The following is a 27,505-nucleotide window of genomic DNA, read 5'->3' as shown; positions in this document are numbered from 1 at the left end:
TGTGTTATTATTTCTAAGTGAAATGGTAGCTCGCAGTCTAACCTGAATGCTTCAATGAGCCGCTCAACCTTCTGAGCTTCCCCTTGAACACGGATGTGGTTCTGAAACTTCCTGAGGGCCTCGTCCAGCTCCATACCCTGAAAGTCCATTTCATCTACCACACAGCTGGCACGAGAGGAGAGAGGACAGATGGACAAATGGAAAGTTATTCACAGACACTGATGTTTCTGGAAAACAGGTACAATTCCCATAAAACATATATTTTATACAAAAACACACAAAAAAGAACTAATATTGAAATTAATAAAGACCAAGTTAAATCTGTTCTTCCTATAGTGTTTTCAAATAAATATTTTTTTTTTACCAAGTAAACAAAAACTGACTGCTACCATTTGGTAGCATTTCTTTGTGGCTGCTAAATTTCTTTAAACTTTTGTTAGAGTTGATAGACGATGATATTGGGGGAGTACCATCAAAACTACTGTATGTATTTTTCCTCATCCACTTTTTGTCCATGTGAAACACTTGACTAAGAATTAGGTTACGATTTACGATTTGAATCTGATTTAAAAATAAACAAAAGGAACAACACAATTCTTTGTGAGCTATAAAACATTTAATCAGAAGCTTTGTTTATTATAAAGATATACACAAAAATGTTATTACTATAATTAAATAGGTTTGAATTAAAATTGGCTTCCAAAAGTTACACTTTTTGGCAAAACTACAAAGGAAAGGGGGAAAAAAGTCCTACTTACTCCAAGACGTCTCTGTTGAACTGTTTCTGTCGATTTCCCAGAAATTCACCAATCATCTGCCTACTGAGCCCCTTCCTTTGAAGCAGGAAGTGGGCAACACCGACTGGCGTGTCAGGGATGAATCCCCGCTCAGTCAAGTACTGAATGCCCTTCTCAGGTTTCCTGAAAATCAAACCGGCAGCAAGATGTTACAATTTAAATCCTACATTTTAGAACAGCAGAGAACGATCTGTAACTGTTGGAGCGCAGGAAATTCCTCTGGAAAACCTCTTGAGGAAAGCTTGTTGATCTTTTTTTCCACACAAGCATTAAATTGAGATGGGCAAAATAATACATTCAGTTTTAATTGGTAATTGAGTCTTCATAGTTTGTTGGTTAATTGCATTAACAGCTTCATATCTGAATACTATCTTTTCAAACCTTTAATCAACAATATCTCTCATTAAAGAAAATAAATGTCTGAAATAAATATCTGTTCCATAATACAAACAAAGTGTCTGGTTTGGCTTTTTGTTTTATATGCTCAACTGGATGCAAATTATATAGCAAAGCTTCTCAAAAGGCATGTGGATAGTAGGTCTATGCATATTCTATGTACTTACAATCAAGAGTCAGGCAGCTGCTTAATCACAGCTGAGTACCTACTTGTTGAAAAGATTGAGGCCGATGCGGTAGTGTCTCTTGCGGATAACGTCATTGCTGAATATCGGCGAGTCCCAGCTGTTTCGGGTCTCCTTATGGTAGGTCTGCTTACTTAGCGTCTGCTCTCGCAGGCTGTCCCTCGACGAGGACTCAGAGCTGCAGTTTATAGTGTCATTTGAGTTTGATGTGCTGTTGATGCTGTCATTGTCCCCATCTGAGAAGTCAGATTCCGATTTGCTCTGCCTGTTTGCCGAGCCATTGATGGCAAGATGGCTTTCTAGCTGCCGGTGGCGATGGCGCAGAGGAGCATCGTCGTCACGGGATGGGGCGCGTGGCGGAGGTCCGTGAGAAATGTGTTTGGGGCTCGCCTGGGACGATGTCACAATATGGCCGTGAGGCTCGTATACAGGCGGTCTTTTGACAGAGCTGCGGTCAGAGCGGTCACTGAGCTCTGCTGAACTGTCACTAGGAGGTTCTATGGTCAAAAGAGGAAGATGGTCCATTCTAAGACGCTGTTCTTGGCACTCCAGAGAAGGAGTGCTACGACAGCTTGTGTCGGTGTCACGACCCTCATCTTTAGAGTCAAGAGGCCAGTACTCTTGGGAAGAGTTTACTGCCTGCAGCCGCAAGTCTGATTCTGTACTAGAGGGCTGTTCTCCTGACCTTAGAGCAGCAGAATGGGACATGTCATCCTCATCGATGAACAATGTAACGTCACTATACGATGCAACAGTTTCATCACGTATCCTTCCAGCGGGCCTGCGATGGGATTTCATCGGATAGGGTACTTCCCCCTGTATGTTTGTGCAGCCCATAGCCTCAGGGTCCGGGCCCTCATCCCCCTGAAGGCTGCGACAGTTCAGCGCATCATCTATGGACTCTGCTAGAGACTTAACCTGCCTGGAGAAGGCATCCTCCAGCTCTGTGATGGCATCCGTCAGGTCAGCCTGCGGAGGTGGGTGGGACGTCATGTTTGGCTGCTGGTGGACTTCCACGTCTCCACGTTCAGACTGCACCATTGACAGAGGGGTGCCATCCTCCGTCATGGACACCTGCCTCCCTTCAAAGTATGAGCTGTGCACTTTCTCAGGGCCTTCGAATGAAAGCTGCATCCTCATGTTAGAGAGAACAATGCGTCTGGACATACGGTTCTCTGACATGGAGCTCCTGAGACGTTCAAAGTTCTTGTTCATCTGGTACTGTCTGAAGGCTGTCTGAATGGTGCGAGCTGCATGCCGGGTTATGAACCGTCCGCCATATTTACGCTCCAGCATTTCCACCTGTGTACAGAAGGGAGAAAAATAAATTTAGGTCTGTACCACTATTCAAACATTTTAACAATTGGGGAGAAAAGCTTAAACACATTAAATATCTTTCCTTAATCAACATAAAATTTAAAATTCAAATAAAGACTGATGACAACTTACACCCATAAATATCAGTTATGCAGAATAGATTTGCCATACATTTAACCGCTGCTCTCGTGGAAAGCAGAAATGAAATATAGGAAATTTAAATTGGTTGATTTCTAAAAAAATAAGTCTGTCTTTTAAGTAAAGAAGAAGTAAAAAGCCTCAATTCCAAACACTTTAATTCTCTAACATCCACATTTAGTCTCTGAAAAAAACGGAAGTTAGCTATGGATGAACAACCCAGGAACCACCAGATAGGGCCAATGAGCAGGAAAATGCTGGCATACTAATGCAAAAGTGAATGCAGCAGCGTAGATGTTTTTTTAATCTTGTCCTTTATGTTTGCGTTGACATAGTTTAGATGCTGTTTGAACTGTTGATTATGATATTAACAATCAAAACTGAAGTCAATGTTTATGTTGTGTTTATGTTTATTGACCACTATCCCGATTCAAACTGTTAAACTATGTATGGCACTGTCAAGTTGATAAGATGGCTTACTACCGAAAATACTAGCACCACTCATAGGGAGGAATGAGTAAAGGAGAAGGACGTCGCTCCTCTTTTCAATTGTCCCACAACTCGAAACAACGATGGTTAAGGTTTGGACCTAACTTGGTGTTTCTGCATAGCATTGATCCCTGACATTCAAACCAGTTTTTTTTTTAATGGGTAGTGCAGACTAACACTAAGCTTTTGGAAAGAAAAGAAAACCTTTTTTTTTTCCAATTTTTTTTAAAAATATTTATAAAATTGGGTCCTAACAAAAAAAAAAGTTTAACTGTTTTATTAATTTTAAACTTTTCATCAGCACATTTTTCTCTTAAAGCTAATGATAACATGGCTGATATGGTTCCTCGAGTTGTCAGAAACTTGTTTAAGCATCATGCAAAAATACTGAACCTTAACAAGAATAATGAGTTTGGAAAACCTTGAGAGATACCTGTTTATCCTGGAGGTCAGCTGAGAGCTCATAGCTCTCAGAAAGTGAACGAGACCGCTTGATGGCTTCCTCCTCAGCTTGTTTGCGAAGGATGGATTGTGAGTGCTGAAGTTTAGGCCGACGGGGCCTCTGCGGCCCGGGTTGAACCCCGTGGCCGTAAATTGGGCCGTCAAATCGGTCGGGGCTGATGGCTGAGCCGTGGGTTACAGGACCCTGGCCGTAGCCGGCTCTGCCGTCCAAGGAAGGGCCGCTCTCACTTGGCCGTCCATCTCCTTCCACACTGCAATCAGGGCAAAGATATGGAGAGACATTTTAGAAGAAATGACAATGAAAGTTCAAAGACTGTGTCTGACACTATTAAAATCTGATTTTTTACAGCATAAAGTAAGTTGACTATAGGGATTTATGATAATCTTTTTCAAATGAGGTACTGAAACCAGCAGATATTTTACTAAGAGACAAGAGAAACAGAAGCAGCAATTTTTCATGACATCTGTGTTTAAATTCACCTATTATTAGTTTAAAGTCTGTCTGATACAATTGAACGTCATATTCAAGATAATGTAAAAACTTTCATTAAAAACGTTTTATTTAGAAAACACAAATGCCACGTAAACACTCTTAAAATGAAACCTCTCGGTTTCTTGAAGGCTTCTTTCTTACTTACACATTCCTGTGCTCTGAAGCCCTACGAGGTGACTGCTTAGTGCGAAAAGAACGTCTGTTTTCAAAAAAATGCCAACTCTTCCTCCATATCTTGTCCACCATTCTTTCAGTCAAGTAAAGTCCAGAGTACAGAGGCTCCTCCAGGAAACCAAAGTTTATGCAAAGTTAAGGGCCAATCAGAGACCAGTGGGTAATTACATCATGTTTGCAGGAGTGACGACACGCTGTTCCAGTTCACGCTACAAAGTCCAGTTTAGAGTAGAAGGGTGGAGTAAATCCAACCTCCCGAGATCCAAGTGGAGATATAGCTGAATGAGGTGCTGATCTGCTCAATCGATCATAAGAGACTAACATCCCCTCTGTACCAGAGTATAGAGTGCCCACGGTTCACTCACAGCCAAATGTATTTGAACTGGAACTTGGCACACCCATGCAGTGTACACAATCTACTTCCTTCATTAGAGAGGCCTGAAATCAACATTCAGCAACAGCAGCAGCCAATCAGACAAGAGAAACCAGCGTCAGGGGGGGAAAAGGGGGAACTGCATAACTTCAAAGACCAGATGCGCACATGAACTTCTTCAGTTCATCCAAGAGCAGATTTATTTATTTGCAATGCATGGCAGAATAATGAAAACTAAAGTCTTTTTAATTCTTAATGCAGCTTTAAAGAAAATAAGTCTCTGAAGTAGACTTGATTGATGTTTGTGGTAGTGGACCCAAACTTTCCCTGATTCTTACTGTTTGTAATTCACACACATAAAACATGTGTCGTAAATAATTTGTTTCTGTTGTCAAACAGTTTTTTACTCCTGAACCAAAAATGGATTGATTAGTTTCAGAAATAAACATGAAGCATTTCAAGAATCCTGGTGGTCTACCGTCAGCAAAGACAACAAAAAGCACCTGACAGGCAGTAATGCTAAACTACAAACACTTCACATTATACCGAAGGTGAGCACATGGTATTGATTTTTACTTGCATATAAAAAAAACTGATATGTCATATTTTTTATATTGTTTCTCTATTCAGATCCTTCTTTTCTCCATTGGCTTAAAGACTTTTTTTTTATTTTAAAACATTGAAATCATTTTTTTACTGACTATATTTAAAAGGACATTAGGATGGGTAAAAAGCAAAACAATTTTTTAAAGTTTGAGGTGAGATGCCACAGACAACCAAAATGGCAATGTTGTTAATAAAAAGAATGGTGCATATGCAAGTATTTATTTATTTACTATGCCAACATGCTATCATCCACAATTATGTTACTTTGACAAAAAGCAACCATTAGAATTATTGATTTGATTGTATATATTTTTTTAGAATTAGCTGTGGAATTTATTTGTCGGTCTTTTAAAAGCTTAAACTTTGTTAAGTTTCTTTCTAAAGTAGCATGTAGATGTAGTTTTATTGTGATTCAGCAAACAATAACAGCGTAAAAGAAAGATGCTTTTGCACTGCTGGACCAACACCAGAGTGGCCACAAGTTGCTGAAAATCCAACCTTATTGCATAATCACCACTGGGACAAATCTCTCCAGCCATCTGTCATAGCAAACTGCAAAGCCGCTATTCTGCAAGTTATAATTGACACCTTGCCTTCTGTCGAGAAGCCAGAATACAGCAGAAGTAGTTTCTGAAATTCTATGTCCCTCAATAGAGCTTTAATTAGAATTGTGGATAAATGGGGGTTAACAGTGAGGTTTTTAGGTTTAATGGCACTTTTTTCAAGCAACACTGGCTAACATTTTGTGGATGGTTTGACACTCAGTTGTTTACTAGTATATCAGAAGTTAAGGGTTAATTTGGGATCTCTTAGGGTTATTATACAGGCTCTAAGTAAAGGAGACCTCAATCTTGATAGACTTGTTAAGAATTACACTATTCTTACTCAATAAATGCATCAAGCATTGCTTTTATATCTTGAAATATATCACATGTATATATATTTTCCCCCTGTAATCTTGCAAGGTAGGAGAGGAGCCTTTAAACCAATAGTAGTGCAGCCTATACTAGAAGAATGCAAAAATATGTGTGCTCTATATCAAGGTAAAAGTCAGTATTTTATTTTATTATGGAATCCAACAGTGAAACTTAAAACTGTTTTCCACACATTAAAACACATTTTTTGAAAAGGTAAGCATGTTAAGCGTAAAAAAAGGCCAACCGAAAAAAAAATTTCAATTCATACCTTAAATTAATTCTTTATTTTAGATAGATCAGACTGTATGTTTCAGACAGTGAGAATATGAATTTTTGTCACTGAAGGTCTTAAGGTCTGACTAAGACAAAAAGGATATATTTGATGGAAACTCCAATAAAAACCAAATTGACCTTATTACCATGGCTTTTATCTAAAGTTCTTTAAGAAATGCATAAAGGCTGCCTGCTAAATAAACTGAATTGTACCACTGTAAATCTATTAAATATCATATTTAGACAGAATTTATGTAACGCGACAAAGCTTTGAGTTTAATATAAATGAGAGTGTAGCAGACATTCTCTGGGTGTGCGTTCTCACTCCATCAAGTCAAAAAACACATTTATGATGCTAACTCAAAACTAGCTGCAAGGCAGCCTGTATTTTTCCAAAATGAGGCTTGTGGGTCAGATTCTTTCTTCACTCCAGTGCTTATATTCTGCCTCGCATTCAATCGTCCAAGTGTCCAGACAATATGGGATTGTGGGTACGTGGTAAAGTAAGAAAATAAGAGAAAGTCTGGGGTGCTTTTTGCTCTGAGGTCACTAAATAGTTGACAGAGTGAGGTCAGCTCCTCATGATGGAGAAAACGGAGGGAAGCAGTGGGGAGCAGACATACTGGAGTTTATATTTAAAGCTGACATGAATGTTTGAGGGGAAAATGGAAGAGACTTTGAGTAAGCTGGACATCATTGAGGGAGCAGTAAGTGAGACGTTACATAAACATATACAGAGCACAATGAGATCCCGAACGACGAAGCAGTGATGTAATGTGCACATCATCTTCTGTTTATAACTGTACTGCTTATGAAAAAAGTCCAAAAAAAACAAAAAGCGTTTGGGAAGCTCAAGAACAACAACTGTCCCTCCTTCAGGGTCTTTACCCAGCAGGAGTGCCTCTTGCTTATAATCTAGGGAAGCACGGCAGCACGGCTGGCAGTGATTTTCAGATTCAATGATTTGGAGGAGTTGGGTGGGGGGATGGGGGCACCAGACAATCACCCTCTTCCCCTACAAACATCCTGAGTGAGCAGACCTAGGCCCCTGCCCAGGCCTCAACCCATTCCATCAGTGGGACCTCAGGGAGAAACATTCCGACATCCCGGAAAAGAGGAGTCACATCTACAGGAGTTCTGGGAAAAGAAGAAAGCTAATGAGGTGCAGGCAGAGCAAGCTACAGTTCGGAACTAATGCTGCTCCTAAACAAAGTCACAGAGACGTCTGCAAACTGACAACTCTGGGAAACATTTAGGAAAGGTCTGAACATACTTTTGGAAAAACTTTATATTATAAAGAAAAATATCTAAATATAAAATCTGATTTTTTTTTTGGTGACAAAGCTAAAGTTACAAAACTGATGGTAAACTTTTCAAAATTTAACAAAACCATTCAACACAGCTTCTTTTTTCAGGAAATGGAGAGGGAAGCAGCTGTATAGTGTAACCCAGTGTATGCTCAGGGGAAATGTTGCCAAAGAAGCACAATGACTTCTTGTATCAAGTGGGTAAAAAGGTACCTCATAAAAACAAATTAAATAGTTCTCTCAATTAGTTGACTCACTAATTGAATGACCAATTAACTAAAAAAAACAAAACTAAAAAAACTGGCACCTGTCACCAAGAGAATGTAAAGCCTGCTGAAAACTATGGAGAGCACAGTTTTATTAGGATCAAGGGATAAATGCTGAATGAATCCTACTTTTAAAATTACACTATTATGAGTAAAATTGGCATTTCTAATTATATTCAATGTTAATATATCTAAGTAGACATTGTGCTGAATGAATTAGTGACAAAAGAACCAATTCGACAGATCTCTTTTGAAGAGTCATAAATATGACCTTTAACCTTGCTTTTTATGTGTGTATTATAATGCAGTAAAGTGGCAGTATAACGATCCTCTCAATGCAAATAAAACCGTAACTCAACGTTCAGGCGATAAAACCAAATGTGGCTTTCTTTGACTGTCTGAAATGTATGCAATAGATTTTTATGACAACAGGTCCTGCAAAGCATACAAACTTTGACCTTTTTGACTTTCTAATCTTTTACTCTCTAATGGTAGTTAGTGAAGAGTACTTTAGATTGCATTTCTGTGTTCCTAATTTATATTCTTGCTCTTAATTCATCCATTCTATTCTGCTGATTGAAAGTGGTGATCACCAGTAGCTGACACCTAAATTCATGATCTATTACACTGTAATGAGCCTCATAAACAGGCACTAGATGGTCTAACTTCTACGGATCGGTATCAGCTGTGAAAAAATTCAACCCTATTTTGTGCACCACTAATGTGCATCCATAATTATAGCCCCCCTCTAACCTTGCTTTTCAAAGATAGCAGTTTTCTTTATGCATGTATATAAACACAGGCAGTTAAGTGACCCTCTCAATAAAAATCAAACAGTACCTCTAGGTAACACCCCTTACCCCACATGCAGTGGAGACGGAGCTGCACCAAAGCAGATGTTTTCTCCCTTTCCAAAGTGACTCAGAGAGCTCATAAATACAGATGCACCCAGCAGGTCTCAGCACACAGATGTGGACGTGAGGAAACTTTTCAGGTAGAAGCTTGAGAGAACACATGGTAGAACGTGAACATCAAGTTCATCATTAAAGGGTGAACCTGCTGATGAACACAGAGGCAAACCTATTTTATAAGCTCCAATAAGAAGACTAATGAACTGTCGTGCAGCTGCTATAAAAACCCAAAGAGGAGCATGTTAAGAATTTACAGTTTGACCCAGCTGTGTACTGAAAATGCAGCGCTGGCCAGCAGACCGACGGTGCTGCTCTTGAGAGATTGGTGCAGACTGTAAATAGTCAACCAGAGTCTCATTACAAGTGGTGCTTGATTACTACTGTCAGTTGTGCGCTTCATTTTGAGAAACTTAGAGTTTTTTTGTAAAGATCACACATGACTTTTGGCTGCTATTTTTACCAGAAAGCAGAAGCTGAATCTCTGGAGAGACATAAGTAACTGCTGAATGATAGGAAAGACCACAGACTGTCCAAATACTGTCAAAAAGAAAAAAGTGGATTAGTCACTCAAATGGAACATTGTTTTGTGAACGATTATTTCGAAGTTCAGGTCAAGGTTGTTTGAAAGTTGGTATTACAGAAGGGAAATACATTTCTTCCACAAGTCTACACTTTGAAATAATCTGTAATAATGTAACCTTGAAAAAAAATAAAATAAACCCACTAATCTCAGTTTACATTTGATTGTCAAGTTATTCATGGTTTTATGACTTATCTCTTTGCAACAGGTTTCTTGCTTTTGAGCAGTCATACTGTGTCTCAAATTTTTTTCTTTTTTTTCTTAAAAATTTATTGAATTTGAATATTACCCTTAAGGGCAAGAATAAGCAAGTTTAAATGTCAAGAGCAGTTGCAAAGTTCATGAATTATGACCCTTCTTTGTACCTGTCACTCACTTGTATTTTGGTGTAATGTGTTTTAGATTATATTTCTATCTAACTATGATTTTTGTCACCGTATCCATATGAATGATATATGAACACCATAATTTAGCATGAATATATGTACTTTTATTAACGCTGTTATTACTATCACGCTTCAAAAATGTCCTCTGCATTGCTTCCTTAACTAGACAAGATGCATGAGTTTTTGTTTTCCTTAAACACAACTTATTCATATATAATTAGGTTTTACAAACAAGAATTATTTTGTGCTCAGTAAAGGTATTAAAAAGAGCATATATAATTTTTGATCAATTTTAAGATGAAAACAAAAAGATGACTGAATAAAATATTTGTTCCTATTTTTCAGTGGCTAATTAGCTGTGACCATCTGTTAATGACACAACAGGACATTCTTTTGCATTACATATTCATGAAGCAGAGATGTTGCATATATGCTCGTGCTACTAGCAGGACTAAGTTACTGGTTTGTAGACACTTTTTACACACTTTGGAAGCAATCAGAAATCAGTGCTAATCTCCTGTTAACAGCCAGACCTCATTTTGTCTGATCAAGGCTTTCCTCCTCCTCCCCTTTGACAAGATCAGACAACAACAAAGTGTGCCTTCATTATAAGAGAATAACAAGGCTTATCCCTTGAACTATGCTTGGCACCTGTCCTTGAACCTTTCATGCTATGGAGCAGCTCAAAGTTAGTTGGGGGCCCACAAAACACCACAAGAATGCGATGCAATCCAGCTCCCATATGGATCCTGTACAGTAAGACTAAACACACATATTCAGTGACTCAGAGCAGGGAGCTGATCTGTTTTCCATTGAAAGGGAGTCAAACCTGGAAACAGGGACACACATTTGAAAGGATCTTTAAGCTTTACTATATACTAGTCATACAACAGCGGACCTTGCTCCGTTTTTTTAAACAGGATAAAAAGTCCAGTGTGTTCATTCAAAGACAAAAAAAATATACAACATCACTTAAGAAAATACATGCACAATTAATATTTTCTATCAGTCTTACCAGCCCCTTAGCTCCAGTTCCAGCAGCGACTGAGTCTTCTCTGAGTTACATTGCAAACACCACATGCTGGCTGGCAATCACAAGGCGATGTACTTCAAACATTAGTGGGTTCCCTTATGAATCCCCATACTGCCTAAAACGTTGCTCCAACAAACAGATGCCTCTCAGAACCATCATCTACGTCAGGCTGCAGCCTACTGCAGTTCTCCAACACTCCCATTGCTTTTCCTGTCTTGTGGATGATAGGCCTTTAAGTCAGAGCTAAGTGGCCGTCTGCAATCTCTGACAGGCAAAGTCAGCTCTCTCTTTTTGTCTTTCTTTCTCTATCTCCTCAGCGCGCCGGGCTGGTAGGAGTTTCAGGGGGGTGGAGGCTTGGAAACATGGGGAGTGTGCGAGTGTCTGCCAGGCCCTGAGCAGTAAAGGAAAGGGGGCGGGGTGCAGGGAAAGGGGGTGTGAATGGACAGGACTGGAAGCTGTGGAGCATTTGGATGAAATACGTTGTTGATGTCAAACACCATGTAGGAATGGGTGACGCAAAGGATCGGGTGGGCAGGTGAAGTAGAGAGAAAAAAGCTTTGTTCAGGCATGTTCTCAAAACAAAAGCACAGAGAGCAGAGTTTGAGATAAAGGAAGGAAGAGAAAGCGTATAAGCAAATAGGTTTAAAGGATGATCATATGCATGGACGGGGTGTCGGCAAGAGGATGCAGCTTCTATATGGGCAGAAGAAAACAGAGTATTCCAGATTCACACAAAAGAAAAGGGGGCCGGCTAGAAAAGCAAATAGAGAGGATTTCTATTAATAGAACCTTTCAGGTCTAAGAAGGCAGAAGAAAAAGGGCCAAGGGAGATTTTTTTTATCTCCTCACAGCAAAAGTCTCTGAAAATGGTCCACCTCAAGCCTGTTTATAGTTAGTCTATTTTAAATCAGCTGATTTTTTTCTTGTGGGAACTTCTACAAAACATAATATAAAGTCTGGTATACAATGGCATCTTGCTCCCATGAGGAGCGAAAATCTGGTTTCCTCTAATTTAAACCTATTTGAGTTGTTATTAGCTGATGGCAGAGGATCTGCACAGGAAACATGATAGAAATAGAGCATTATTGGTAATTTCTTTGATAAATATTTCATGATAAAACAGGCTGGATAAAGTGTGGCTAAGAAGCACTTGAAACTTTGACTGGGCCATTACTATACTCCACTATGATTGGATAAACACCATTCAGTTCTAGCACTGGATTTAAGTTATGCTGGGTGTCCTGTTGGAAGACGAACCTTCATCCAGCAGATAGCAGCTTCTCTTCCCCAGTTTAGGAAAAGTATTCCCTGCAGCATGATGCTGCCACCTTCATGTTTCATTATAATGATGTGTTGAAGACGATTTTGAGTAATAGTTACTAACCTGAACAAGAAGTAAATTTGTTTCATTAGACCATATTACCAATTTTCATATCATTTGACTAGTTTCAGCAGAAGCTTTCTTCCTGCACCTCTTTCATAACTCCTGGCTTTGTTCATCATCTGGACAGCTGTTGTCATGGTGACATATTCTCTCACCTGAGCTGCAGACTTCTACTGCTCTTCTAGAGTTAGCTTTAGCCTTGCTTCTCTGACTATTGCTTTCCTTGGACGGTCTGGCAGTTCAAGACAGACCGCATTTCTTTTGAGCTTTAGATTTGTGTCGAGTCTTTATATTTTTGTAAAATTTTTGTAAAATTTTAAAATCTTACCTTGCTTAAAAATCCAACACTTCCACAGATTTCTCCCAGATCTATCTGATGTTTTTCCTGGTGTCCATAAAGCCGTCATACAGATTAATAAAGAGATTAAGTCATACTTGGATTTAGCTTAATTTGGTGCATCATGAAATTACTTAGTTTCCATGGTTTTTATTAAAGGGAAACAGACACATTCAACAATTTTCATATTTTTATTTATAAAATGTTATAAAGACCTTTCTCTCCACCTAACAATCATACATTACTGTGGGTTGATCTCTTACTTAAGATCCAAATAACATTCAAGTTTGGCATTGTAACGTGACCTGATATACCACGCCTCCTGAATAGTAGCATATCTGCAAGGCTAGACTATCTACTCCCCATGCCTAACATGCATCAGGCCTCTCTCAGACATCCCTATTTGCTGGACTTCACAGCCCACAGATGAATCAGTCCTCTGAGACAAGGGGGTTGGGGAAAAACTGCCCCCCCCAGCCAAAAGTATTTTCTATGCAATGACACCAGCAAGAAAAAAACATGGGGAATGGCTCCCACATGCAGTCAGTTTACAGGGACACCGACAATCTAAACAGAGACACACAAACTCGAGCCCCAGAGGAAGATTCCTGTAATTACAGGCCTGAACTCCTAAAATGATCACCTTCTGTCGCTTGTTTTCATCTGAGCCTTTAAATGAAAGATTCAGAATTAGAGACAAAGCAGAAAAGGATAAGTATAAGTTATCATAACGGATCGCCATGAATATCTGACCGATGCAGAGTGATTACCTGCAACCACACAGTGACTGACCATCTGATCTATTTCAGTCTGAGACCTTCCCCCAGCTCTCAGGTGACTACAGCTGCTAACGCCTCGTGGAGGGGCAGACACTCAGCTCAACTTACACACAACCACTCTTAATGCAAAACAAACAAAACAGCGAGTAATTTAAAACCTTTTATTAATCTGGGACTGCTTATTTCACACAGTCACAAAGCACCTTGTTAGGGACTGTCTGCATCAGAAATTAGCACTACGTTCTGGATTTGGTTTGGCAACCATCACAACTAATTAGAGTTTATTTTTCCTTTCGATAGAGATTTAAAGCAATATCTTGGTATAATTTTCAAGCATGACGTGTTTTTACCCCCTGGTAGTTTCAGAATGAGCCTCAATAGTAAAATCAGTTTCAGAATCAAGAAGACTTCTCCTAAACTCAATCCCATTGGGTGAGTTTTGAGTAAACAAAGAAATTAAAGTCTTCACAGCATTAGTGAGAATATTTGGCTCCCTCAGCCTGCTGGCCTCCATGTCTCACTTCCTCTTCTAAAGTTACGATGCCGTCTAGCCGTCCTGTCTGCTGAAGGCCCACTCCATCTTGGGAGTCCTGGCTGCTCCGCGCTCTGCTCCAGCATGATGTCATTAAGAATTCCAAGCAGAGGCCCACTCACTGCTCATAAAATACCGTTTCTTCAACTCAATACATATGGGCTTTCTGCATTTCAACTCCTTTTCCATCAACGCTGCCTTTGGTTTTAATCCCCACCCTTCTTTTAATCTCTACAGCCGTCGTAGAGCAAAGAGAAGTCAAATACATTCAAGTTGGGCCGATGCCAAAGAGGCATCCGCGAGTCAGATACCAGCAGCTGAAAACCTCTTTATCTGGTGATTTCCCACAACTGTGCTGCCTGAAAACTGTCAGAGAACAAGAAACAAAAAAAGCTAAACTAACTTTGCTTTTGCTAGAAGAATGAAAAAAGGCAGAGTAGGGGAAAATGCAGCAAAGGAAACAGCAGGGGAAAGTGATAGCTTCCTGGAAAGTTGGTTACAAGATATTGGCATGGTGTTTCACATCTACATGACATCATGTGTAGTTTTGCATTATCTTTTTTTCTTTTTCTTTGTTGTAGGCTGAACAACTGGGGCCTGCATTGAGAAATGGAAAATAAAATGAAAACTTAACCCCTCGCCTGGTCTGGAAACAATTAGAACGGGCTGATGTCATAGTTTGATACAACGGCATACTAAATGAGATGTAGTGGCCCGGTACAGCTTTGTGAACACAGGGGGGGTGGGGGGGTGGGGGGGATTAAAAAAAGAAACCGTTCTCTTGTAGATTCTCAGGAACAAAGAATGTCTTTGCATAGCAGCAATCTGGCAGCAGATGTATAAATAGTGCTGATTTAGAAGTAATTAAAGGATATGTTGCCTCTGCTCATCACATCCTGACAGCAAAGTTGGACCAGATGTGTCGGCTGAAGGATCCAATGGGAATCATCAAAGTTTATCAGAGGCAAGCGATATTTGAAAGGCTCTTTTTCTTCTCTCCTGTTTGGACATCTCTGCATTAAGGTGGAAAATAGCTTCCACCTCAGACTGAAACAATCTGCCCAGATGAAATGAAACCGAAGGACTTACTGCTTGTCCTAAAACCAAAGACTCCATATTTGCAAGTTTCTATAGCAGTAAGTTGCCAAAAATAAAGCCAGGAGATGGAAAAAAGGGTGATATAGAAATACTAAAGAATAGGGCTTAATTTAAGGATAGAGGGATGAATTGCACTTATATGAAAGTTGCTCTATTTATTTATTTCTTTTTACTTCAACCTATATATCAGTCATGGTGCACGCTGTTTTTGAAACACTGGTAGTAGACATGAACCAGTATCAAAATCTTCTTGCTCAGAAATGCATGATTTCAATGTTTCTTGTTATGTAATGCAAAACTTTACTTTTACCCGTGACTTTTAGTCACTAAGGGTGCTAGCCCTGTAACTTCCAGGCATCATACCAAAATGCAACAGTCTTCTTCTATGCTTTGGAATCTGATAGCAGACCACTTTGGACCAGCAGATGAAGCAGTTGTGGAGTCATTTAGAAAGACAAAGCCACAGTCGCCCCTCTAGAATAAATCATACATCAAAGAAACCAAAAGTATGTCCTATCAGTTAAATGTCACTTCTACCTGACAAAAACTTTTAGTTTAGAAAGCTCTCGTATTAAATTGGACTGACAATAAACCGCTATCAAGGTCAAATGACTCATTTAGTGATGGATATGACCCTCTCAAGTTACATAGGTGAGAAGAAGAGCAGCCTGCATAGAATATTAATGTGTGCCTATTACTTCATTTTGACATAAAAATAAATAATTTTATATATCTAAAATGATCTAATAGTTTGGTTACACAGGTTACTTTGTGTTGCTTTATAACTAAAATGCATAACTTGATCTAACTGCAAAAAATAATATGATCTCATAAACAAATTATATTCAGTAACACTCAAGGGTGTTACTCATTGATTTAAGCATTACAAAAAACAAATGTTCTCAGTTGTGCATATTTAGTAAATATTCTATTGTGAACACATTCTTTAAAAAACAAACTAAGAAACGAATGAATGGGAAATAATATGAAATATGTGCATTTGTAATGAAAGAAAAAACTGCACAAATGCCTGGATTCTTTTATTGTAAAGAGTTCCACAATAAACTAGCTGGAATGAGACAGAGACTATCCTGGTCGAAAGGAAATAAAAATCACTACATACATTCATGCCTCTGTTCTTGAACAAACCTTCCTTGCCTGGACGTTTTTGTCAAAAAAGGAGGAATTAGGAGTGGATTTATTTTGCATTCTCTTCGTGTCGCTGCCCTTTTCTGGTTTCCTTTCACATTCCAAGGTCATATCCCCGCCAGGTGCAGACTCTAAATTAACCTAAAATATGAATGCCAGCCACTAGTGACCAGCTCCGAGGAATTTCTCTGCAATTCCTTAAAATGACTGACTGGGCAGAGAAATTGCAAGAATAACAGCCTTTTAGCAGAAGCATAGCAGAGCTGTACTTTACAACTTGACCACACGTTTGTGTATTTCCTTCTGTGATTGCAGTTTAACGGATGGCCTCAGCTTAAGAGCTGCATTTCTCCCAGACTTTAATTATCCTCTTTTTATTCCCCAAATTCCCTTTATATTCTAAAGCTAATGAAGTACTTTCTGTATGGATCATCAGCAGTGGGATGTGTTTGTTCCGTTCAGCTGAAGCGAACCCCGTTACAGTTGATCGTATTTCTCTGAAGCTCTTCACAGTTGCCCCACCCTGCCATGAAACTCATACTACAACGCAGTTCTCCGCCTTCTAAAAATAGCTCCATGTGAGGTGACACGCTCTGCCAAACACAAAATGCTGCAAAGAACAAGACAAAGAAAACACATTTGCACAAAGGATAAGTCACTGAAAGCCTTGCTGATTTAAATCATGTTTGCTCCTTTTTGGAACAAGTGATTTTTTTCCTTTTACCCACACTGTAAAATCTGGAGGTCAGATGGAAAACACAGCAGGACTCTGTGGTGGTTTGTTGTTCAGTGCAGCCATGATTTCTAAATGTGAAAAAAGGCAGCAGAGGGTATAAATACTCATGGCGGTCATAATGACTCCAGCCAGGCAGCCTGAATGACAAAACAGAGGCCTTGCAGATGGAGCACAGTCCAGAGAGGGCCTTAAGCATTACAGCGCCCCCCACTGGTTACAGAGAACATAGCATGCTGCCTTAAAGATGCACTGTAAGGCTGATGATGAGGATGGGTGGTGGGGTCAGAGTAGTGTAGCTGTGATGTCACTCAGGATGAATGAGGTCAGATATTTTTTCTCCTGAATGCAAGTCAGGGGGTAGGGGACTATTTAAAGGCAGGAGGATATGACAGACCGGCTGTTTCTGGTTTGTAGAAGTTTTTTCGTGATGCGGCGGGGACTTGGCAGTAATCTATTTGTGGCAGCAGCAGACACACACCTGTCTCAAGTGACAGACCTTTAGTTACAGAGTAAGATAGCTAGACGATAGAAACATGAGGCACACAATTTTGTTGCTTTAATTCTGAAAACCGCTTTACAGTAAAATTAACATTTGTTTTATTTCTTGATCAATTAGGAAGAAAATAATGCCTCATAAAGACTGTACACTACTTTAATGAGAAAAATTTAATGTGAAATTACAAAAAAACAAGAAGATTTTTATCTTCATCTGTTTTCAACCTATGTATAAATTTCCTGAATAAACGTTATTTCTAGCCTAATATTGTGGCCAATAAATCGATGAACTTGCAACCAACCCTTTTAAAATTCTCATGCTGCTGTCCTAATTTGATGAATGATTTTAAGAAACCGTCCATATATTTCCCCCTTTCAAAGGAATCCAAAATGTTTCCATCTGTGGATGTAAACCAAAAATGTCATTAAATAAATTGCAGTTTATACATATGTTCATGTGAGCTGGTGCTTTAACTCAAATAAATTTCTGGTTGTCGAAATTCAATAATGAAAGGACTGAACATATTAAAGGATTCAAACAGGCAAACCTGCTTTTTCGATACACTTTCTTTTAATCAAAGGTTACACCAGGACCACCAGGGATGTCTTTAAAGTTTTAGTATTAAACAAGTAAAGGTTTAAAGAGAATTATGCCTTTTCTAAGCAAATTATAAGACTTTAGTTTCAAAACAAAGATATAAATTATTTTCACAACCATTGTCTATGTTTTTCATGATCAGAAATATTTTTAAACAGCAAAATTTGTATTTTTTTTGTAAGAAAAGTTAAAATCTGTATTTTTTCAGCCTGCTATCTGCAGCAACATTTCGGGGTTGGGTGGGAGTTTTTGCTTGATACAGCAGTAAAAAACTGGCTTCATTTTTGTTCCCTTTCTGATATCTAATTAAGATTAATTTATATTATGTTAATGAAATTTTCAAGCTGTTTTAAATTATTTTGGTTTTGGAAACTTTTGGTATTCCTGAAACAATCAATCGACCAGTGATTGATTCTCCCCTAAAGCAACATCGATGAGCTACTGTGAAAAATAAGACTGTTCAGTAACAACTTCAAAAATAAAATCTACCACTATTTTTTGGGGGTAAATGCATCAAAGCACCATTCTCTTTGATGCATTTTTTTCTTTGAGCTAAGCAAAATACATAAAGCCTCAGGACAGGTGCTTTGACAAATGAATGTGGACAGCATTGCCCTCTATTCGTTCTACTGCCTCTATCAAGGAACCTGCAGTACATTTTGAATTTTAAGGTTAATATTTTATAAGGCTGCTTAGCTAAAACTAAGCTCCCACAACTGGATTTATTTATTATTATTATCTACTGAAATAAAACTGGAATTAATGGTAAACTTAAATATTAAAACAGTAAAGTCCTGATCAGTAAAAAATAAAAGAAAATAGGATGAAACAGAGTTCAAACTGAGTTTTACAAACTGCTTGTACTCCACTTATTCTCACCTCTACTGGTAAGTGTAAAAATCAGTTTGCTTCACTGGTTTGCTGGGACTCTTAACCCCACCCTTACAATTTTGTCTACATGCCATCTCAAGCTCACAGCATAAACACAGCAACTATTAAGCCCTGCATATGTCTGTAAGGGATCCTTCAAGTTCAACCATCTATACTGACACAAATCAGTGTTTGTACTGGCACTGCATGTCAAAGCTGGCTTTCACCAACGTGCTAATGTGCCTGCTTCTGATAAACAGTCAGTGAAATGAAAGCGCTCTTCTGTCATGACAATCAATGTGTCACTGTGGCACATAGCTCAGCATTGTTGATTACATGTGAATGACAGTTATAATTCACAAGATACAGCAGGCTTTCCAAGCAATTGTTTTTTTCTGTTATTTTTGATTGGAATTAGAGAATTAGTTAGGAGACACATGCGATCTGAGTAGAAATGTACATATAAAGCAGGAGCAAATATCTGAGTCAGATTTGGGAAACTAATACTTATAGGCATTGATCTGCTGAAGGTTTACATGTATAAAAACATGCAAACTGTAAAGCTGATCTACTAATCAGATGAACATGGGATGTGCATCCCTAAATTGAGCTGAACAGCAGGGACAGCATTTAGCTCTTTTGCCTTCATGAATATCAACAGTAGATGATGATCATCAAATGTGCAAAATACCAGGATGAGCATACACAGATATAATCCCTTAATAGCCGCATGTAATTAAACATGAAACAAATATAGATGCAGTTTTTGCATCTATATAAGGCACGTTTGAAAGTCAGACTGAAAATGTCTGTGGTTATTGAAATTATGAATGGGTTCAAGGTGGACATATCTGGATTGAGAGGGATAACAATAGGAGATACCTCATCTATCCAGAAATGTCACATTTTGGATCTTCAGGGTTATAATTTCAGTGCACAATGGCCTTAAAGGAATAGTACACCCAAAACATGATTAGCCTTCATTTTCTACTCACCCCCATGCTGAACAAAACTCTGGAGTACTTTTTTGATATCTCAAATGCATCTGGAGATCTGGGAGGCTTCTTGCTGTCTGCTGACATTCAAATAATGGAGGTCTATGGCGCCCGAGACAGAAAGGTCCATAAAAGTCCACAAAAACGTGTCAATATTCCTCCATACTGCTCGTCCAATGTAATCCAAGTGTCCTGAGTGGGTAGCGTCCATAATTTACTCGAAACAAAGTCATTTAGAACGTTTTAGAGCCTAAACAGTAGTGTATAGGATTTCCTAATAGCGCCCCCATGCGCGCTCACGATTCTACGGAAGCCGGCAGACCAAACCAGCGCATTCAGCTCGGCAAAGAACTCATGCTCTTCCTCAACACTGAAGTCCTCAGACATTTTTCTTTCGTTGTTTCTTTCTTTGCACAGGTAAACAGCACATTTCTTCTTCTACGCTTGCATTATCGGCAGAGCAGACGCTGAATGCGCACTTTCTTCCGGTTTGGTCTGCCGGCTTCCGTAGAATCGTGAGCGCGCATGGGGGCGCTATTAGGAAATCCTATACACTACTGTTTAGGCTCTAAAACGTTCTAAATGACTTCGTTTCGAGTAAATTCTGGATGCTACCCACTCAGGACACTTGGATTACATTGGACGAGCAGTATGGAGGAATATTGACACGTTTTTGTGGACTTTTGTGGACCTTTCTGTCTCGGGCACTATAGACCTCCATTATTTGAATGTCAGCAGACAGCAAGAAGCCTCCCAGATCTCCAGATGCATTTGAGATATCAAAAAAGTACTCCAGAGTTTTGTTCAGCATGGGGGTGAGTAGAAAATGAAGGCTAATCATGTTTTGGGTGTACTATTCCTTTAAGATATAGCACAGTTATGTGCTATCTCTTACAGGTTTTAGGATTGATATTTAATATTTTAACTTCAACTTTTGTCATGTTCATCTTTTAATGTTTTCATTGTTATTTTCTAGCAATTTGAGATATTTACATGTGAACTCCATTTTAAATAAAATTTTTAATTATTGTTATTTATAGTTAGTCTTATTTTCTAATTAATATAATTTATACCTGAACTACCCCTTTCTTTTATGCCAACTCTGCTCTTCCACACCTGCCAGCAGCACATACAGTTTCCTAATTTTAATAGGTCTATCCTAACCGGTTGCACACCAATTTAAAACTGGCCATGCAGTCCTAGTTGATCACCTGTAAGATGCCAAATTAATTGCGGATGCAATTTTTTGCCTACACCAGCAATCTAGCTCTCCTTTTATATAATCTCATTAAATCAAGGCCAAAATTCCTTTGGGAAAGTATTCATATCCCAATGGAGTTAATTTTACTTTATAGCAACAGTATTTTATACTTATAGACAAAAGGTTATGCATTAATGTAAACTGGTTTCCTGCAATTAGAGCTTCTAGTCTTCAAGTATAGGTCTTCACCAGCTTTGCACATCTAAAGACTAAAGATCGAATACTATAGGTTTTTAAGGCTGATGGTGATACAGATTATTTTGAAATCCCTGTAACCGATTCTCCACATTTGCTGCAGATTTTATGGGGCCAATTGTTGAAGCTGATATTACTTTTTCTTCTCATATTTATGAGAAAAATGGTACAATGTCATCAAATCATACACCAGTCTCAATCTAAATGAAGACACACTTTAATAAACAAATCCAATAGAACATTAAAAAAGGATAGTAAACAGAGGGAGCAGCAATGCATGCGCTTCATGTGATCTCAAGGCATGGTTGCTAAATTCTGAATGCTCGGTTGATGCCGATAAAAGAAAAGAAAAAAAATAGTATTGGCCAAAAATTACTATCTGGATGATGTATCGATATGTTCCTACTAAAGAGAACATTTTTCTGGTCCTTTTTAGTAAAACATTGATCAGGATGGATGGAGAGCAATTGTTTACAAAATGTTTTTCCAATTACAATAAGGAAAATTCACTGAATGGCGCATTGAGATGCATTGACCCAAACCATTCCATTGCTGCACTGGCTGTTAGTATAAAGTCTTTCTGCTAGAAAGTGAACCTAGGCCCCACTCTTCAATTTTTAGCAGTCTGTCCTTTTTCTAACTGAAGAAAAGCATCTCCACAACATGAAGCTGCCACCACCATTCTTCATAATTTGCTAAGTATACAGTGAAACATGATGAACTTCAAAGATCAGAACACAAAGCTTAAAAGTTGTTTTATTGCTCTGTAAGCCAAAGTAGATTTGGTATTCCAACAAAATAAGTTAACACTTTCTCTATTATTTCCCTTTGTCTCTTGCAGCGAAAGGTTACAGGATTTTGCCAGTAATAAAAGTCAGTAACTCAGCAGAAATGAGGTGTCAGGAGCTCTAAATGTGAAAGGAAATCCTGACTGATGCATGCTTCTTTTCCCTTTTGTTCAAAACTCTGCAAATCCAAGCAGAAAACAGTTGCCATTTCAGCCTACATGGAGCCATCTAAGAATGCATGTTAAAAAGATAAAAAATGGGTTTAAACGTGATGAAAAACCGATTAAGACCACTCTCAAAATGTCTCAAGAGGGAAAACACAAAAATACTTTAATATAAATCTTGTGTATGTTGTTCATGCATTAATGGAAATATCAGTTTTTGCTTTCTCACATTCTAACAATAAATAAAATGCCCTGAAGACATATGTATAAAAACCACATCAGTTTATATGCCAGAGATTAATAATCAAAGAAAACCAGAAGGCATAATTTCTGAACAAAAGCACAGATATAGCGACTACACCTGACAATTTTTTTCTCTCACTCTAAATCTAGAAAGCAGCTGCAAAAACCTTTTGTGCAGGTCAGAGGAGTGCTGAGAAATGGATTTATGTTGACATATTCCAAAGGAACAAGATATCCTGAGTTTGCAAGTTCCATTCATACCATTTCTCCGCAAGACCTGCTGCCGACAAGTCAGCAGATCTTATATTTCAACCTGTGCTCCATTCAGGCAGGCTGAAACCGGTGCAGGACATGATGCGTAGCTTCATGCAGAACAACAAGCTCACACAGATTCCTGATAACTCACTGAGGAAGGGTTAATTAGTGCTGTGTCTATGGTTTCATTACTCCCAACGCCTCCTGTGCCCTCCTCTTGAGCCATTAACAAGAGAAGTGGGTTACAGGAGTGCACAGATTAATTCACTCTGTCTGACTATGATGAATCAGACAACAACTAATGATGCTCGGCTTCACAGTAGAATTGCAGCTTGTTTTGTGATTTAAATATAGAAATCAATCAAAACCAGGACTTTGGTGAGGAAATTGCAGAACTATCAGTCATCCATAGTGATCTGTGGTAAGGATTTTATATCACAGAAGATTTGAAGAAAAACAACAACAAGAAAAAGCAAAATCCTCTGATTAGCAAGGAAGGAATTTTAAATGTGGTATATCTGTGGCTAAAGCCCCAGGGGTTGCACTCATGTTCCAGATGCCTTTTGATATTATTGACTTCTGAGTACACTCAGATGTCTGCAGGATGCAGAAATATTGATCCTAAGCCCTTCAATTACTTATTAAAAGCTTTGTCTTGTCCTCTAAGGCCTGCCCACAACACACTGTAGGTACAGCTCTAACTCTGTAATCTTTTTTTTTTCTACGTATTTTATTTGAAATGAAACTAAAATAACACAACAAATCTGTACAGTATATACTGGCCTTCTATTGTCATGCTTTCTAAACTACCAAGGAAAAAAAAAAAAAATTTCAAGTAAAAATCACAAACTTCAATGGATTTTACATGAAAGTTTCAAACATAAATGAGAGGAGTGACAGTTTTTTTTTTCTCTATGGACAAAAGCTGGTATAATACACCTGTTCATTGATTTTGTGAATTCAACTATTTTCTCATTATCCGTGTCTAGCTTTACTATTCTTTGAAGAACAGAATCCCCACAGCATGATGCTGCCACTATCATGTCTCACTATGTCTATACAGGATTATGTACCGTGTACCGTACATGCCATTGTCCATGTGGACCAGGAGGTTCAGTTTTAGTCGTTTACCCTTTCATGGCTTGAGGCAGACTGATAACTTTCTTTGAAAGAAAGTTTTATTCTTGCTGCACTCACATAAATGTTAATTTTTTTGTTTTGTTTTTTAAATACAACTAATAGGTGTCAGGTGGAACAAGTCTCCCATATGAACTCTTATATCCTTCCAGCTCCTCCAGAGTTGCCACAGGTCTCTGGGATCTCTTGGAGAGCCAGTACCAAATATTACAAAGTTTGGAAAGTTGTTTTATAATCGTACCCTGCTAGAAACCTCTCTGCCTTTTGTCTTTTTTTTCCTCTACATGATGCTTTGCTCCCTAATGTTCTCTGACAAACCCCTGTGGCTTTTACACATCAGCTGGCTTTTAACAGAGATTAAAATACAGACGGGTGGTTTTGTTACCTAATTTGGAAACTTCTGAATGCAAATGGTTCCACAGTTTATAAATAGTATCACAATTAATTATTTTAAAAATGAAATTGCAAACATTTTAATTGGAAAAAAAAATTGCAATAATGCATTTTTTACCTTAATATTTTATTAAAATTCATGTTAATTTGTGGGTTTAATTTTGCAATATGGGGAAAAGTTCAAGAGGTAAATTTGAACAGACTTTTCTTCACAGAACAGCTCCAAATAAACAGGCTTTAGGGAAACGGGAGACATTTTCCAACGCCCAATTACTGGCATCATACTGCTTGCCTGAGAAACAGAGTGTGCAACGTGAGACCTCCATGTTCCAACATGTTGGTTTTGGGATCTTTTCATTTTATAAAAAACAAACCAATTCTTCCATTTTAATCGAGCGTACTTCCCATCACACTCAATTAGAAACAGGAGGATTGTGATGATGAATGACATACAAAATAAAGAAGTGGTTGAATAAAAAATGTTTACTCAACTGGTGAAGTCTATTTTGATATGATGATTCAAACGAGACCTTGAAATACAAAAGAAAACTGATTTTCTATAAATGCCTGTCAGTAAAGGATCCTAATAAGAGAAAAATGAATGTCTAATATACCTCTTTTTTCTTAGTGTTTGACTGATTAGACCTAATATCTCAGCCTCAGGTTGATTTACAAAGCCACATTAAACAGGTACATCAACATACTGCAGGAAACAAGAAAAAAAAATAGGCATTCATGGCAGGCAACCTGAAACATTCACTTTAGGGGTATTTAAACCATTAGGCCAGTATTAGAGCCAATTACTCTTGATGGCTACTAAAAGGAAAGTGGGAGTACTTTGAAAATATATTGAACTTATTTTTAACAACAACTATAGATCACCTCTAAAGGCAACTGTTGCACTAGAACATTTCTAGCTTACATTTTTCCAAAGGGGTCTGAATATTGATGTATGTCTTACATTTTGTTTTGATGTATGAAGCAATATCTCCAAACATTTAAGGGGGAAAAAATGGTTGCTCAGCAAAACTCTCAAGTGGTACAGGTCTAGCTTTCCACCTGAGTAAAACCAAGACATTTACTCACTACTTAAAGGTATAGTGGATGATTTTTGCAAATTTTTTGAAAAGACATGCCCTCTCCACTTTGAAAAAAAAAATGCACATGCACAACCCTGTACCCACTCCCTAGAGTGAACGCCTATTAAACGCATGCAAGAGCATGCATCAGTCCTTTTCTCCTTGTGCATGTTCTGTTTAAAAGCTGCTGTCTGCATCACTCATACAGGCTTACTTTCCAAAAGAAGATTTGCAATTTTTCCACTATGTCAGACTCACCACCGGTAAGGGAAAATAGGGACAAGCTCATAGGACGGCACATCACCAGAATGATTGACAGTTAGGAGGACCACTGATTTTGATGATCTACCCAGAAAAATAACATCCTCCACTATACCTTTAATATTCAACAGCCAACAGTTAGTGTTGTCATACTAAAATTACACTAATTTGGAGTGACAGCTACGCAGCCACAAAGTGGTAGGACATGTAAAATCAAAGAGGTATGTTAGCTGATGCTAAGTAACATAATGTGTTGGCATTTGTCTGCAGAGTTCATAGCATAGACCTGAAGACTTCATGTGACCTTTAGATAAGCTGAATAATGGGGAGCAGACAGCTTGATGGGATGGCCAAGCAGCTGTAGCCCAACGCCCAAGCACAACACCACTGGACTCTAGAATAGTAAAGGTGTTTTCTCAAACGTAACAATGCCTCCATGTCTTGCTCACATGGATTAGTCTTGGTTTGAAAAATGCAAGAGGGAAGAGCTCTTTTCTGACTCTCTAATAGTAAAGAGCAATCAAAATTGTGTGCTTGCAAATATATATTACAAGAAGATTTTTCCTCTGGGTTTGACTCATCTGTCAGTGAGCAGCGAGCAGCGAGCAGCTTGCAGCGCCCAAGGAACATTGTGGGGTTGAGGGTCTTGCTAAGGTGAAGACTACTATAGCTGCAGTTTAAGTGCAGCACTAGAATCAGCGAAAACTTAGCATAGAGTTTCAGGGGATATCCTAGTTTCATCTCATAGGTAAAAAAGTTAATCTAAAAAGAAGTAATTAGCTGACCCCTTTCAACCGTTTCAGACTATCCCCTCTGGCAGGAGTCAATCTGGACCAGAACCTCCTGCTATAAAAACAGCTTTCCAGCTGCTACTAGCCTCAAAAGCAACCTCCATGTCCCCACTGACACTTTTCCCATTAGTGTCCAAAAAAAAAACAACAACAACAACAAAAAAACATAGTGATGATTGTTGTTTAATAACTTTGATTTGATTTATTACCACAAATATTATATTCCACTAGTTGTTTAGACTTAGACTTAGACTTCTTTATTTGTCATTTTGTATGCACAGGGTGCATACAGAACGAAATTGCGTTACATACAGCTTATGAACGTTGCATTGATATTTCAAATGGCACAAGTTATAGAAAAATACAAAAAGTGCAGCAATGGTCAAAGTGTGAACAGTGCAGAGGATAAGAGACAGTGTGCAAGTTGCAGTGGTTCAGTGCAAATAGGCATTTGTGCAAAAAATGCGTTATTGAAAATAGAATGAGATGAACAATTAAAGGGCTAAAAGTTAAAAGTTCAGCAGCATTTGATGCCCGATAATGTGCAATAGGTGCAGAGTTCGGTTTGTGGATCAAAGGTTCAACAGTCTGATGGCAGTGGGGAAGAAGCTGTTGCACAACCTGGTGGATCTGCAGCGGATGCTGCGGAACCTCTTTCCAGAGGGCAGCAGGGAGAACAGTCCATGGTGGGGGTGTGAGGGGTCTTTGATGATATTACGGGCTCGGGACACACAGCGCTGTGATGAAATGTCCTTAATGGAGGGAAGAGGAGCCCCAATGATTCCTTCTGCTGTCCTCACCACCCTCCTCACATTCTTCCAGTCAGAGGCTCTGCAGCCTCCACACCACAGAGAGAGACAGC

At 38.6% G+C, this 27,505-nt stretch overlaps 1 protein-coding gene across 9 annotated transcripts in view; it reads right to left on the bottom strand.

Moving 5' to 3' along the window:
• LOC119781377 (IQ motif and SEC7 domain-containing protein 1-like) overlaps window positions 1-27,505 on the bottom strand; it is a 153,271-nt gene that overhangs the window by 13,902 nt on the left and 111,864 nt on the right. For 7 of the 9 annotated variants that reach the window (XM_038281802.1, XM_038281796.1, XM_038281804.1 and 4 more), the window contains 4 exons: window positions 3,756-4,035; window positions 1,404-2,680; window positions 759-920; window positions 43-165 (listed from right to left, as the gene is read on the bottom strand). In XM_038281802.1, coding sequence (XP_038137730.1) covers window positions 43-165; window positions 759-920; window positions 1,404-2,680; window positions 3,756-4,035 — 1,842 coding nt within the window. Of the gene's footprint in view, window positions 1-42; window positions 166-758; window positions 921-1,403; window positions 2,681-3,755; window positions 4,036-4,422; window positions 4,557-11,085; window positions 11,450-27,505 lie in introns of those variants that run through there. The other 2 variants (XM_038281801.1, XM_038281799.1) reach the window with 2 other exon arrangements.

The sequence above is a fragment of the Cyprinodon tularosa genome, unplaced genomic scaffold, assembly GCF_016077235.1.
Source record: "Cyprinodon tularosa strain WSP-4 unplaced genomic scaffold, ASM1607723v1 ctg176, whole genome shotgun sequence".
In the NCBI taxonomy this organism is placed as follows: domain Eukaryota; kingdom Metazoa; phylum Chordata; class Actinopteri; order Cyprinodontiformes; family Cyprinodontidae; genus Cyprinodon; species Cyprinodon tularosa.
This window is presented reverse-complemented; position numbering and strand designations above follow the sequence as displayed.